Source organism: Rhinichthys klamathensis, unplaced genomic scaffold, assembly GCF_029890125.1.
Source record: "Rhinichthys klamathensis goyatoka isolate OS25496 unplaced genomic scaffold, OSU_Roscu_1.1 h1tg000504l_1, whole genome shotgun sequence".
NCBI classification, from domain to species: Eukaryota; Metazoa; Chordata; class Actinopteri; order Cypriniformes; family Leuciscidae; genus Rhinichthys; species Rhinichthys klamathensis.
The window spans coordinates 602448-618312 of NW_026606985.1; the positions used below are offsets into that span (position 1 = coordinate 602448).

Below are 15865 nucleotides of genomic sequence, written 5' to 3' on the forward strand. Positions count from 1 at the left end.
TGTGTGGTGCTGGTGCTGTACAGTAGAGGCTTCATGACCCCAGGGTTGCTCCTCTCACAGCCACATTACTCACGCACTCGCATGGGAAACAACACACACCATTTGTAGGTTAATAACATCCTAAGTTAACAAACCTAAGTTCTGTGTATTTCACAATGAGTTCCTTTCTTATACAAATGCCCTTAAAATGATGAAAAACGTGTTGCTATAGAAGAGTATGGCCTGATCCTGCTGTCATAGTGTAATTGTGTATTTCTGCTGCCATGTTGTTTGTACGTGACATTGTTGAACAGAATGTGTTGCTGCCCGTGTCCGGATGGCCCGTGTGTGTGAAGGCTATCCGGCCGGACGGAGGCTCGACAGCACCGCCCTCACGAAGGCCCGGAGCCTCCGGTGTCCCACGGCGAGCACGACCGGCGACAGCGCGATGAAGCTCATGTTAGCGAAGCGAGCCACGATCAGCAGGAACTCGGTGGAGGAGCCGCGGTTATAGTTGAAGTAGTTCACCGAGATCACGTTAGTTCCCCAGGACGAGATGAAGAGGATGTTGAGCGCCAGGATCACCTGAGCAAACACACACACACACACACACACAATCATCATCATCATCTGAAAGATTAAAAACACACAATTCCTCTCGCAAGCCCGTTTCCACCATGGATGCGCCACTTTATGATGGAATTGAATAATTTCTGACAGGAAAATGCATTAATATTCAATGGAGTGCGGGTGTTTATTAGTAAAGCGCCTCAAAATATCAAAATTGTTAAATTGTGTGTCCTAATTATCACTTATATTGCCATAAATTTGCCTTTTTAACCTCATAATTATGATTTGGTGTGTCATAATTTTGACTTTTTATGTCACACTTTCAATATCATGATATAATGATATTGTTATGATATAAGGTCAAAATTCTGACTTTTTTATTTTCTAATTGTCACTTATATTGCCATAATTGTTACTTTTCAATCTCTTTTTTTTTTCAGAATTTCAACTTTTCATCTCATAATTTATACTTAGGTGTTATATTTTTGACTTTTTGTCAAAATTCGGACTTTTTATGCCATAATTACATTTATATCATAATTTTTACTTTTTATGTTCTAGTTATGATATAAAATGTTGAAATTATCAATTTGTATGTCCTAATTATCACTTATTTTGCCATAATGCCATGATTTAGATTTTTTAATCTCACAATTATTAATTGGCGTGTCATAATTTTGACTCACAATTTCAACTTTTATCTCATAATTTTTACTTTTTATGTCCTAGTTATGATATGAAATGTTGAAATTATCAATTTGTATGTTGAATTATCACTTATATTGCCATAATTTTGACTTTTTAATCTCAAAATGAATTGGTGTGTCACAATTTCATCTTTTCGTCTCATCATTCAGACTTCGATTTATCTATTTATCTATTATCTATTATTATCTGTCTATTTATCTATCTAATTTATCATAATTTCGATTTAGGAAGCTACATTTTTGTGGTATCAACTTCAAATTTGGTACACAACTTGGTTAGACGCGTGACTTTAAATTTCTTGCGATTTCAGTGTCAAAGTTATTTTGTAAAATATACATTTTAAAATGATAAACATTAAAATGTTTAGTACGTTTGCTTTACAGTAAACTGAAACCTATAATGTTTTTACACTTTAATGTTATGGTGTTCTTTGACTCCCGCTAAGTGTCTCTTTAAAAACAACCAAGTTTGGTTCTATTTCCCAAAGCGTTCCTGATCTCCGGCCGTGAGATCCGGCTGCTCACCTTAGCGGCCCGCCGCTCCGCTGGGATCCGGGTGACGACGGGCGCGTCCGGACTCTTGCGACTGTGTCCGTGAGTGTACAGCGTGAACAAGGAGCCCAGGTTAGTGGCGCTCATCAGGAAGATGGGAATGGATTCATGGATCACCATGGAGGAGGTGGCGAAGGCCAGGCCGCTGTAGGCCGACGGAAAATCCCAGATGCATCCCAACAGCGGCCGAGTGGTGCTGCTCACCAACATCAGCGTCTGAGGAGGGGTCGGAGGTCAAGCCAGGTCAAACACAAGCTGAACGCTGATCATAAACACACACAGACTGCATTTTCAAACCTCTTCTTTCCTCCGGAGAATTCCTCCTAATCTGTCCGTTACAGTAAAACACAGGACAGTTCACAGCATGCCCACCTTAGTTGAATAAAAATCCCAAATGTAGTTTTTTATGTTATTTTATTAAACTGAAAGCCAGCTTAAACAATGCACACACATTAAATTTCATGTACGTAAATCATCCATGCAAACACACAGGCACGTACACACACACACACACACACACACACACACACACATTATATATCCAAATTTTCACTCCGTTTTTCAAACATGGTGTGTTTCTTCAGAAGTGCCGGCGAGCACAACTGAGGGATCGTTTTCCGACATTAGTCGTTGCAGCGTGGCTTTCATGTCGGACTCCATTTTGATTGTGATTTTCGCGGCTGCAAAGTGCATGAAGAAGCCTTCTTCTTCTTCTCTTATATTATTGGGGGTCGGCAACTTAACCGCCACCAACTGTACGGGGGGAGCGCGTCGTTCACTCACCCAGACACCGCAAAGCAAGCGGAGAGCATAAGGAGACAGCGCTCAAAATATAAATATATCGTTTATTTATATAAATGGTATATTTGTGCATAAAGTTGGGTATCGCAGTGTTATTACGATTCCCGGTCCCGCCCACTCCCACTGACATGTTTTCCTGTCCCAATCCCGTGATTACTGGTGATTTGTTCCCGAAACATGTCAGCCTCTGACACAGACTGACCTCGGTGGAGTTCCCGTCTCCGTTCTTGGAGAACATGAAGGCGGGGATGGCGTAGCCCAGGTTGAGGCTCCAGATGAGGCCGAAGCCGAGCACGAGGGGTCTGGGGGGCCCGCGGGGCCCGTGAAGGCTAATCACCGGCGGAGCCACGCGGCGCAGCGTCTGGAAGTGGAACGCGCTCAGGAAGAACGTCGACCACACGTTTGCAGAGCGGATCCAAACCCAGATGCCCATCATGAGGTGACACATATCTCTAGAGAGGAAAATCTGTGAGGAAACACACGTGTTGATGCGTGAAAGTTGATTCCGAGCATTAAATGAAATACAGTAAATACAGTCCTGTCAGAGGAAACACTAGGGGCCCTATTTAAGGATCTCAGCGCATGGTCTAAAGTGCACTCAGGGCGCGTCCGAATCCTTTTCTGCTAGTTTAGCGACGGGACAAATGGTCGGCGCTCCCGGCGCTGGTCTAAACGGGTCGTCCCTATTCTCCTAATGAGTAACGTGTGTGTTTTGTCTCTATTCTCCTAATGAGTAATGTGTGTGTTTTGGGCGTAACGTGCAATAAACCAATCAGAGTCTTGTCTCCCATTCCCTTTAAAAGCCAGTTGCGCTCGCATGGCGGATTCGCTATTTACATAATGGAATTTGCAAGCGGAAAAACGGGACGCTTCACTAGCGAGGAAACGGATCTGCTCGTGTCTGAGGTTATAGCTGTGTGTGTGTGTGTGTGTGTGTGTGTGTGTGTGTGTGTGTGTGTGTGTGTGTGTGTGTGTGTGAGGTTAAAGCGCAAGCAGACAATCTACAGGACAAGCCGGATTCCACCATATCTTTATGTTCACAATATTAATCTTTAACATTGTAATCCTTTTATTTTTAATATTTGGCTAGTTTAAGTGTTGCTGTGCGTCCCTGTGTGTGTAATAAGCAGAGTGTGTGTAATAAGCAGATGGTACAAGTGTTGTGGACCCGCCTATAGGCGCACATTACTAACGCGCTCTTTAAATAACAAAAAAACACTACGCCATTGACTTTAGCCCAGGGCTCAGTTGGTCAACGGCTCAGTGTATTTCAGTTCCTCAGAACAGCGCCGCTCCACCAACGCTCCTGAACACACACCCGTTCTCAGACCAGCAGCCCATGGGCCACAGATGGGCGTAAATGCATTCGCTATTTAAACAACGTGGAGCAGGACGTGAAAATGAAAACTGCGTCGGGCTGAAACTAGCAAAACACACTTGCGTCAACAAACACAGCATGTCTTAGCCTTTCAAAGGCAACCGATGTCTGGCAAATCTCAATAAACAACACTTGAATAGAGTCCAAATGGGTTTTTGTTGTTCTGAACAATCGTAACTCTTAACAATGAATCGAACTCTAACATTGACCCATTTAAACTCTGCAGAACGAATCAACAGACGTGTGAAGATGTGAAACAATCTCTTGTAACTTTGTTGCATTATTTTCCTGTTATCTCTGTAAAGCTGCTTTGAAACTCTCTGTGTTGTAAAAAGCGCTGTATAAATAAAGGTGATTGACTTGACATTCACACAGCTCAAAGCCTTCACAAAGACACCGGGTTGGGTTCACACTGGGTTCAGTGGTTTTGGCTGTAGAGATTGAACCCAGACTGCAATCCCATCCTCAAACCTCAACATTCATCCATTCATTATCAGTTATACATCCAACCATGAGGGAACTCCTGCGTACCTCCACTCCCAGATCGGACACCATCACGACTGTGTTTCTCACCAACGACACCATCAGGTTGGAGAAAGCCATGTTGACCAGGATCACATCTGAGCTCCTGACGACTCCCGTATCCCGGAGAAGGCTTTGGCCGACCACTGCGATGACCGTGGTGTTCCCGACGTTCCCCAGCAGGACCAGAACCACGTAGAGCGCGAAGTAGAACGGAGACGAAGAGATGCGCTGACTGAGGCTTGAGGGTTTTCTTTGAGGCGTCATGTTCTTCAGACTTCAATCATAAATGGAGCGTCTCTCAGAAAGTCTCAGTGATGTTGTATTTTCTCCATCCCAGCGCCTTCCTCTCCTCCCACCGACCGCAAGCCCCTTTTATGGATCATGGTTACCATATACATCCCAACATCCGCTGAATCCCGGTCCTGCTGTCATAGGAGAAGATGCAGTGAGTGGCAGGTGAGATTCCACCAGAGATACGGATGTTTTGGGATACATGAGCTGAACTTGCATCTTCGCGCTCGAGGGATTAACTATCCCCCCCAGGCTAATTAAACTCGCACTAGTTAGCAGCCTAATTCATTAGCAAACCCACCACAATTCCACAGAGTGGGTCCAAGAAAAGCCAAAGCTGTGATTTAACATCTTTAGTTCTTTGTACTTTCTAGAAAGGATCCTCTCGACGCAAAATGTGTGTCGCATATGCTACAGAGTAGACTTCTTCATAAAGTATAGTTTTTCACATTTTCATCTATCTATCACACAATCATGCCAATTACGATGATTCTTCCATTTTATTTCAACTCTTTTCAGAAGGAGACCAGATTCCCTCGCCCAAAGACATCAATATCTGTCTTTCCACTGTGTTAGTGATTGTGGGTCCAGGAGAAAGACACCCCATGACCTCTGACCTGAAAGACATACAAAGAGAGATCTTAAATCTGAGAGAAAGATGTTTCGAACACGTTTATTTTCACATTAAACAATCTGTTATCATTAAATACTTAGTTTTTAGTATGCCAATTTGTATTACCTCAAATATATCACATTATATACGCCGCAACTATGCAAGCCCATTTCTGACACATAAGGGAAAAAAATCATGCTTTCGTAAATCATAATTATGACATAAAAGACACTAAGTCATAATTATGCTACAATTTTCTATATGTCATAATCATTTGTTAACAAACAAATATTCATTACTAATTAGTACTAATGAGCTCATTGTTTCTGCCTTAAATAATTACATTTTTTAAATTCAAACAATTTTAGCTAACTGTTACTGTGATTTGTAAATGTACATTTCTGAAATACATAACTTAGACAGTCACCTCTGATAACAGATCACTCTAAACTGTAATGTTGTGGACTAAAGCTGCTTTGAAACGATATGTATTGTGAAAAGTGCTATTCAAATGTGAATTGAATTGATTGTTTAGGCCTATGAGATGAAAAGTCAAAATTATGACGTACTAAATCGAAATTATGACATTAAAAGTAATAATTTCGAAATTTTAATCTTATAATTTTGATTTACAAAAGCATGTTTCTTTTCATATATGGCATATAAATGGGTTTCCATGCATCCCTACAGAAGGTAATTGGTTGGGTGAATACATGGATGGATAATACTACATATTTTGTATACTGATTGCGAAGTTGTGTAAATGGGAAATAAGTAAATAGGTTGATGCCGCTCCTCATTTGAAGAATAAAGCGCGCTCCACAGAAAGCGCGCGAAGGTGGCTCGTAAAATGGCGCGCGCCCTTTAAACTGTACGCGAAAACACGGACGACGGATTCTTCAATGATCCAAAAGTTTTCAAAGTAAAATAATAATAAAATGTTCTTGATTTGATAGAGATTGAATCAGTCGTTATAATTTATTTAGTCAGAAATTGATCGGTCAATATTTACCTCAGCGCTGAATAATCTCCCGCCGATACACGTCAGATTCAGAGTGACGAGGTAAACACGACACATAGTGCATGGTGTTATCTTTGTACGGTTTAAAACGGAATCTCTTCTTCTCATCATGTAAAATAGGAGCAAATGCATTTCAGTCAGACGTGTGAAATGAACAGATGCAATATGAAGCATAAAATAATGAAACACTCAGGTATTCTTATGTAATATCAAGGTTCATACTTCAACATCTCAGTTATCTGGTTAAAAATAATCAGTTAAATCAATCTTGTGAAAACGATGTGTGATTATTATGTTGTTTTACGATCGCTAGGTGGCAGTAGACACACATATCAGAGATATTAATAACACACACACACAACTCAAGACTGCTGTCAATTTGACTCACACACAGCTCTGACGCAGGGACAGAGAGACTTCATAACACAAGAAGAGCTGGATTCTTACGTGTTCCTGTTTAAGGCCTCCATCTTGTATGCTGCTTCATGTTGTTTGGCTCCATTTTGAAGACTCTGCTATCTAAAAGATGCTGGGTTAAAAATCCAAAGCAATCTGGTGGGGAAAATGCTGGGTTAATCTGTCATAATAACTGGGTTGCCCAGTTAACCCAACAGTCTGGGTTACATGTTTAACCCAAATGATAAGTTGGAAAAAAGGAAGGGCTGGAGTCTGGACTATTTTATGGCATGAACTGGCGAACATGATTTAGTCTGTTGCGCTTGTTTGCTAAATAAATACACAACCCAAGAATAAAGAAACACAGGTTTACCTTGTGTCATCTCTCCGGTGACGTGACACAGTTAAATCACTCGCATTATGATCAGTGAAGCGGCACACAGTACAAACCTTCAATTCATTCAGGATGATTCCTCTCTGGAAATTTTCTCTCAGGACAAATTAAATTCCTTTTTATTTAGTCATATTTAATATTTTCTTTAATACTTAGTCCTCTTATTATTATTATATGATTTGATATGTATTATTTACAATAAGGTTCATTAGTGAACATTAGTTTATTGTCTAGTTAACATGAGCTAAGAATGAACAATACTTCTTCAGCATTTATTAATCTTAGTTAATATTAATTTCAACACTTACTAATACATTATTCAAATCAAAAGTTGTATTTGTTAACATTAGTCAATGCACTGTGAACTAACATGAACAAACGCTGTATTTTTATTAACTAACATTAACAAAGATGAATAAATACTGTAGCAAATGTGTTGCTCATTGTTAGTTCATGTTAGTGAATACATTAGCCCAGTGGCGTAGGTTTGATTTTGAAATTGGTGGGGACGGGGACATCAATGTATAATAAATATATATTAAGTTTTGATCGAAATTAATGCTACGGATATATCAGTGTCACTGGATATTGGTAGGGACACGTCCCTAGCGTCCCTACTAAATTCTACGCCCCTGCATTAGCCTAACTAATGTAAACTAATGACCCTTATTGTAAAGTGTTACCTACTTATTTGTAAGAAAGTGTCTGCTGAATGAATACAGGTAAAGGAAATGCAATGCATTAAATAACTCTACTTCCTTAAATTCAATGCATCCTCTTTGATCGGTCAATTCAAACTCAGGAATCGGCATTAGCAATGGAATTTGAATGGCACAGAGTCTTCGTTTCTGAGTAAGTACATGCAGCTTTATTAAAAATAAATAATGTGACACACACTCTTGTGATAATCTGTGTTTGATGCCTGTCCATAGAGAGCTGTCTGTCAGACTATACATGACAGGACGGACTTTATAAAGGCTCGGAGTCTGCGGTGGCCCACGGCGAGCACGACCGGCGACAGCGCGATGAAGGTGATGTTAGCGATGCGAGCCACGATCAGCAGGAACTGCGTGGAAGATCCGCGGCTATAGTTGAAGTAGTTCACCGAGATGATGCTGGCGCCCCAAGATGAAATAAAGAGGATATTGAGCGCAAAAATCACCTGAGCAAACACACAAAGAAGTATTATTCTGTGATATTGAATTAAAAACAGCCTGGTCTAGTCATGCCTAACCCCTAACTCCACTTTCTTGCAGAAACACTCCTGTTACTCTCTGGAGAAACAGAAACATGAACCAACTTGCTCTCGGCTCCCATGGGACAGTGAACCTACGCTTCCCACAGGATTGTGGCCATCAGTGAAGATCATTAGTTCAGGAAATGACATCATCATGGTATAATTAAACCTTGGGTCTGGGACCGCCTTGCTTAGTAGGGCTTTTGTTGGTCCTGGAACAACATTCCTATCAACCAGTTGGAATTTTACACTGGAGGGAACCAATGAAATCCAAATGGGCCTTTTCGTTCATGTAACGTTCAGGTCATGTGTATGCTAGTAGTGTCCCAATAAAAAAATTAACTTTATTTTTATTAGATATTTAAAATCTCTCCTGAGAAAACGAACCACAACTATTGACGACATATTGTGCACATGTGATCTGATCTTCCAGCAACTGTTGAAAATAAAGGTTTACCCACAGTAGGGTTAGATATAAACACTAAGAGTTGGGATAAGATCATCTCACCTTAGCCGCCCGTCGCTCCGCAGGGATCCCGCTGATGACGGGCGCGTCCTGACTCTTGTTGGCAGCTCTTCTTTTTCGTCCGTGAGTGTACAGCGTGAACAAGGAGCCCAGGTTAGTGGCGCTCATCAGGAAGATGGGAATGGATTCATGGATCACCATGGAGGAGGTGGCGAAGGCCAGGCCGCTGTAGGCCGACGGAAAATCCCAGATGCATCCCAACAGCGGCCGAGTGGTGCTGCTCACCAACATCAGCGTCTGAGGAGGGGTTCACCCAAACAGTAAAAAAAAAAATAGCCCAGAAAAATAAAAAAATAGCCCAGATTTACTCTCCCTCAAGCCGTCCTAGGTGTGTATGACACTCTTCTTTCAGACGAATACAATCAGTTATATTAAAAAATGTCCTGGCTCTTCCAAGCTTTATAATGGCAGCGAATGCGTGTTTCTGTTTTGAAGTCCATAAAAGTGCATCTGTCCATCATAAAAGTGCATCTGTCCATCATAAAAGTGCATCTATTCATCATAAAAGTGCATCTGTCCATCATAAAAGTGCATCTATTCATCATAAAAGTGTATCTATCCATCATAAAAGTGCATCTGTCCATCATAAAAGTGCATCTGTCCATCATAAAAGTGCATCTGTCCATCATAAGTGCATCTGTCCGTCATAAAAGTGCATCTATCCATCATAAAAGTGCATCTGTCCATCATAAAAGTGCATCTGTCCATCATAAGTGCATCTGTCCATCATAAAAGTGCATCTGTCCATCATAAAAGTGCATCTATCCATCATAAAAGTGCATCTGTCCATCATAAAAGTGCATCTGTCCATCATAAAAGTGTATCTGTCCATCATAAAAGTGCATCTATCCATCATAAAAGTGCATCTGTCCATCATAAAAGTGCATCTGTCCATCATAAAAGTGCATCTATCCATCATAAAAGTGCATCTGTCCATCATAAAAGTGCATCTATACATCATAAAATTGCATCTGTCCATCATAAAAGTGCATCTATCCATCATAAAAGTGCATCTATCCATCATAAAAGTGCATCTGTCCATCATAAAAGTGCATCTATACATCATAAAAGTGCATCTGTCCATCATAAAAGTGCATCTATACATCATAAAAGTGAATCTGTCCATCATAAAAGTGCATCTATACATCATAAAAGTGCATCTGTCCATCATAAAAGTGCATCTGTCCATCATAAAAGTGCATCTGTCCATCATAAGATGCACTTTTATGATGTATAGATGCACTTTTATGATGTATAGATGCACTTTTATGATGGATAGATGCACTTTTATGATGGACAGATTCACTTTTATGATGTATAGATGCAATTTTATGATGTATAGATGCACTTTTATGATGGATAGATGCACTTTTATGATGGATAGATGCACTTTTATGATGGACAGATGCACTTTTATGATGTATAGATGCACTTTTATGATGGACAGATTCACTTTTATGATGTATAGATGCAATTTATGATGTATAGATGCACTTTTATGATGGATAGATGCACTTTTATGATGGATAGATGCACTTTTATGATGGATAGATGCACTTTTATGATGGACAGATGCACTTTTATGATGTATAGATGCACTTTTATGATGGATAGATGCACTTTTATGATGGACAGATTAACTTTTATGATGTATAGATGCAATTTTATGATGTATAGATGCACTTTTATGATGTATAGATGCACTTTTATGATGGATAGATGCACTTTTATGATGGATAGATGCACTTTTATGATGGACAGATGCACTTTTATGATGGATAGATGCACTTTTATCATGGATAGATGCACTTTTATGATGGATAGATGCACTTTTATGATGGACAGATGCACTTTTATGATGGACAGATGCACTTTAATGCACTTTTATGATGGATAGATGCACTTTTATGATGGACAGATGCACTTTTATGATGGACAGATGCACTTTTATGATGGACAGATGCACTTTTATCATGCATAGATGCACTTTTATCATGGATAGATGCACTTTTATCATGGATAGATGCACTTTTATGATGGACAGATGCACTTTTATGATGGATAGATGCACTGTTATGATGGACAGATGCACTTTTATGATGGACAGATGCACTTTTATGATGGATAGATGCACTTTTATGATGGACAGATGCACTTTTATGATGGATAGATGCACTTTTATGATGGATAGATGCACTTTTATGATGGACAGATGCACTTTTATGATGGACAGATGCACTTTTATGATGGATAAATGCACTTTTATCATGGATAGATGCACTTTTATGATGGATAGATGCACTTTTATGATGGACAGATGCACTTTTATGATGGACAGATGCACTTTTATGATAGACAGATGCACTTTTATGATGGATAGATGCACTTTTATCATGGATAGATGCACTTTTATGATGGACAGATGCACTTTTATGATGGATAGATGCACTTTTATGATGGACAGATGCACTTTTATGATGGACAGATGCACTTTTATGATGGACAGATGCACTTTTATGATGGACAGATGCACTTTTATGATGTATAGATGCACTTTTATGATGTATAGATGCACTTTTATGATGTATAGATGCAATTTTATGATGTATAGATGCACTTTTATGATGGATAGATGCACTTTTATGATGGATAGATGCACTTTTATCATGGATAAATGCACTTTTATGATGGACAGATGCACTTTTATGATGGATAGATGCACTTTTATCATGGATAGATGCACTTTTATGATGGATAGATGCACTTTTATGATGGACAGATGCACTTTTATGATGGACAGATGCACTTTTATGATGGACAGATGCACTTTTATGATGGACAGATGCACTTTTATGGTGGACAGATGCACTTTTATGATGGATAGATGCACTTTTATGATGGACAGATGCACTTTTATGATGGACAGATGCACTTTTATGATGGATAGATGCACTTTTATCATGGATAGATGCACTTTTATGATGGACAGATGCACTTTTATGATGGATAGATGCACTTTTATGATGGACAGATGCACTTTTATGATGGACAGATGCACTTTTATGATGGACAGATGCACTTTTATCATGGATAGATGCACTTTTATCATGGATAGATGCACTTTTATGATGGATAGATGCACTTTTATGATGGACAAATGCACTTTTATGATGGATAGATGCACTTTTATCATGGATAGATGCACTTTTATGATGGACAGATGCACTTTTATGATGGATAGATGCACTTTTATGATGGACAGATGCACTTTTATGATGGACAGATGCACTTTTATCATGGATAGATGCACTTTTATGATGGATAGATGCACTTTTATGATGGACAGATGCACATTTATGATGGACAGATGCACTTTTATGATGGATAGATGCACTTTTATCATGGATAGATGCACTTTTATGATGGATAGATGCACTTTTATGATGGATAAATGCACTTTTATGATGGACAGATGCACTTTTATGATGGACAGATGCACTTTTATGATGGACAGATGCACTTTTATGATGCACAGATGGACTTTTATGATGGACAGATGCACTTTTATGATGGACAGATGCACTTTTATGATGGACAGATGCACTTTTATGATGGACAGATGCACTTTTATGATGGACAGATGCACTTTTATGATGGACAGATGCACTTTTATGATGGATAGATGCACTTTTATGATGGATAGATACACTTTTATCATGGATAGATGCACTTTTATGATGGACAGATGCACTTTTATGATGGATAGATGCACGTTTATGATGGACAGATGCGCTTTTATGATGGACAGATGCACTTTTATGATGGACAGATGCACTTTTATGATGGATAGATGCACTTTTATGATGGACAGATGCACTTTTATGATGGACAGATGCACTTTTATGATGGATAGATGCACTTTTATGATGGATAGATACACTTTTATCATGGATAGATGCACTTTTATGATGGACAGATGCACTTTTATGATGGATAGATGCACGTTTATGATGGACAGATGCGCTTTTATGATGGACAGATGCACTTTTATGATGGACAGATGCACTTTTATGATGGACAGATGCACTTTTATCATGTATAGATAGACTTTTATGGACTTCAAAACCATTCACTGCCATTATAAAGCTTGGAAGAGCCAGGACATTTTTTTAATATAACTCTGATTGTGTTCGTCTGAAAGAAGAGTGTCATATACACCTAGGATGGCTTGAGGCAGAGTAAATCATGGGCTAATTTTCATTTTTGGGTGAACTATCCCTTTAACCGAAAGGAAACACACAAGTTAAATTAAGCCCTTTGACCAATAAAACGACAGACTGACCTCGGTGGAGTTCTCGTCTCCGTTCTTGGAGAAGATGAATGCTGGGATGGAGTAGATCAGATTGAGGCTCCAGATGAGGCACAAGCCGAATATGAGGGATTTGGGGGGTCCGGGGTGACCGTGCACGTTCGTGGCGGCCGGGGCGAGTCGACGCAGCGTCTGGAAGTGGAACGCGCTCAGAAAGAACGTCGACCAAACATTTGCAGAGCGGAGCCAAACCCAGATGCCCATCATGAAGCGACACCAGTTTTTATTGAGGAAAACCTGTGAGAAAAGAACAAGGCTGATGATTCCAATTGCTGATGGCAATTAAAGATGACATATTACGCCCCTTTTCACAAGATGTAATATAAATCTATGGTGTCCCCAGAATGTGTCTGTGAAATTTCAGCTCAATTCCCCCCAGATCATTTATTATAACTTGTCAAATTTGCCCCTTTTTGGGTGTGGGCAAAAATGTGCCTTTTTTGTGTGTGTCCCTTTAAATGCAAATGAGCTTTAGCTCCGCCTCCGTTCAGAAGAGGGCGGAGCCTTCACACAAGCTTCAGAGACTCTGGCAATAACAACACAGGCCGATCTCACTGATCCAGAGTCAGGAGTAACCAGCAGCGAGTGCAGCCTTACGGAGAGACTCAGGGAGAGCTTCACTTTTACACGTTTCTGAATGTTAGCGGAGACATTTCTGTAGTTGTTGTGGAGTTACACTGATCATCTCCTCATCATGTTGAACTCTTCCACAAGTGTCCACAGTTCCTGAGGTGTTTATAAGACAGCGCTGACATGTTCTGGTCAATAGTGTTCAGTGTCGTCTGTGCTCGACCACAGAACAGTTTCAGGCTTTGCTGGATCTTCTCCAGTGCGTTAGAACTGGTCTCTGTTGGCGCTCGCCGAACCCAATGTCGCTGGTGTGTGTAACCGTGCAGCTTAAGGGCCGGGAATATTATAATAAGATCCTCTTCATACGTCAGAAGGAGCGAAATCTGATTGGCTTATTCTTAGACATGCTCTCAGAGAAAGACTCACCAGAACACAGTTACTGGGTTTCACTGTTCACGTTTTCTGGGTAGAAGCGCCGGATTACAGCACTGACACACGGAGAGAGTCTGATGTTCATGATATGTCCCCTTTAAAATAAATCAAACGCACAACAATATCAACCTAGCAGCAGACAATGCTCTCCTTCACCCAGTTAAGACTACAAGCATAGGCGACTGAAAACTAGCCCTCATTTCTGGCTGAATAACGAAGCGAGTCCTTACACCTGTCCGCTCCCAAGCGCTGGATAATCTCCCTCTATCCCGGTCAGGGGTGCGTTTCCCGAAGCCAACTATGGTCGCAAGTTCCGTCGTTACCAATAGAGTTCAATGGGAATTGCGATCATAGTTGGATAACGATGCTTTGGGGAAACGCACCCCAGACCAGCACCTCAACACCATGGATCAAGGTGGAAGTTTGTTTCACATGAACTTATGAATTAAGGGTTGAACCCGAAAACGTTCTGCACACCTTGCTCTTTTTAGCACTTTATTTGTGTCTTCTGGACAATAAAATCCTGTGCGCTTTTTGGCCTATTTTCGTGTGCGGATCTTTTGGATCTACGCACCTCAAGAAGTTATTACATTCCTCTGTTTGGGACTATTGTTTCAGCGCTACGCCTTTCCGTCCCCTTGACGACAACATACGAGAATTCAATTTAAACATTGATTTGGACATACACCCTTTTACAACCATTTAGCTTTAAAGCTAGCGTTTTTTCAACCCAGAACCAACAACTTTATCTGGACAATAACTTTATTCTAGATTTGCTGTAAAGCCTAAACACTCTCTGTTACTGTAATCTCCTGTTATCACTGTAAAGCTGCTGTGAAACTCTGTATTGTTGAAGCGCTGTATAGATGAAGGAGACTTGACCAGCAACTGACATTATATCACACATTTCCAACAATCCCGTACCTCCACTCCCATGTCGGAGATCACCAGGAGAGTGTTTCTGGCCAACGACACCATCAGGTTGGAGAAAGCCATGTTGACCAGGATCACATCTGAGCTTCGGATGGGTCCCGTATCCCGGAGAAGGCTTTCTCCGACCACTCCGATGACCGTGGTGTTTCCGGCGTTCCCCAGCATCACCAGAATGACGTATATGGCGACGTAGAGCACAGAAGACGGCGTGCGCTGAGAGGCTTTTCCTTGAGCCGCCATGTTTCACCTGAAAACTGGACAATCCAGTGGAGATCAAAGTGCTCGAGATATTTTCAGTATTTATGAAGATTCTCTCGGTGACGTCTCGGTGACCTCATCACCACATATAACCCAGCCCAGCCCAGCCCAACCCAGTCCTGGTCCTGCCGGCGGAGGAGAGGACACCATGAGATTCCACCAGAGATGATATGCTCGAGGGGTTAACCGTTCCCATCAGGCTCATTAACTCGCACGAGTTAGCAGTCATTCATTAGCAAGACCACCGCGATCCCACAGGGCTTCACATCAGCGGTCCAAACACACTCTACTGTTGAGCAATGAAGAGCTGATG

At 40.7% G+C, this 15865-nt stretch overlaps 2 protein-coding genes across 2 annotated transcripts; both read right to left on the minus strand.

The window, feature by feature from the left end:
* Positions 1-326: 326 nt before the first annotated feature.
* On the minus strand, positions 327-5228 carry LOC130072719 (olfactory receptor class A-like protein 4). The gene is made up of 4 exons (XM_056237942.1): positions 4519-5228; positions 2812-3075; positions 1782-2024; positions 327-564 (listed from the first exon to the last, which is right to left on the minus strand). Exons 1-4 carry the CDS (start codon positions 4774-4776, stop codon positions 337-339), a joined length of 993 nt encoding a protein of 330 aa, XP_056093917.1. The 5' UTR covers positions 4777-5228; the 3' UTR covers positions 327-336.
* A 2847-nt stretch (positions 5229-8075) lies between these two features.
* On the minus strand, positions 8076-15834 carry LOC130072744 (olfactory receptor class A-like protein 4). The gene is made up of 4 exons (XM_056237974.1): positions 15286-15834; positions 13333-13596; positions 8973-9227; positions 8076-8389 (listed from the first exon to the last, which is right to left on the minus strand). Exons 1-4 carry the CDS (start codon positions 15532-15534, stop codon positions 8171-8173), a joined length of 987 nt encoding a protein of 328 aa, XP_056093949.1. The 5' UTR covers positions 15535-15834; the 3' UTR covers positions 8076-8170.
* Positions 15835-15865: the final 31 nt, after the last annotated feature.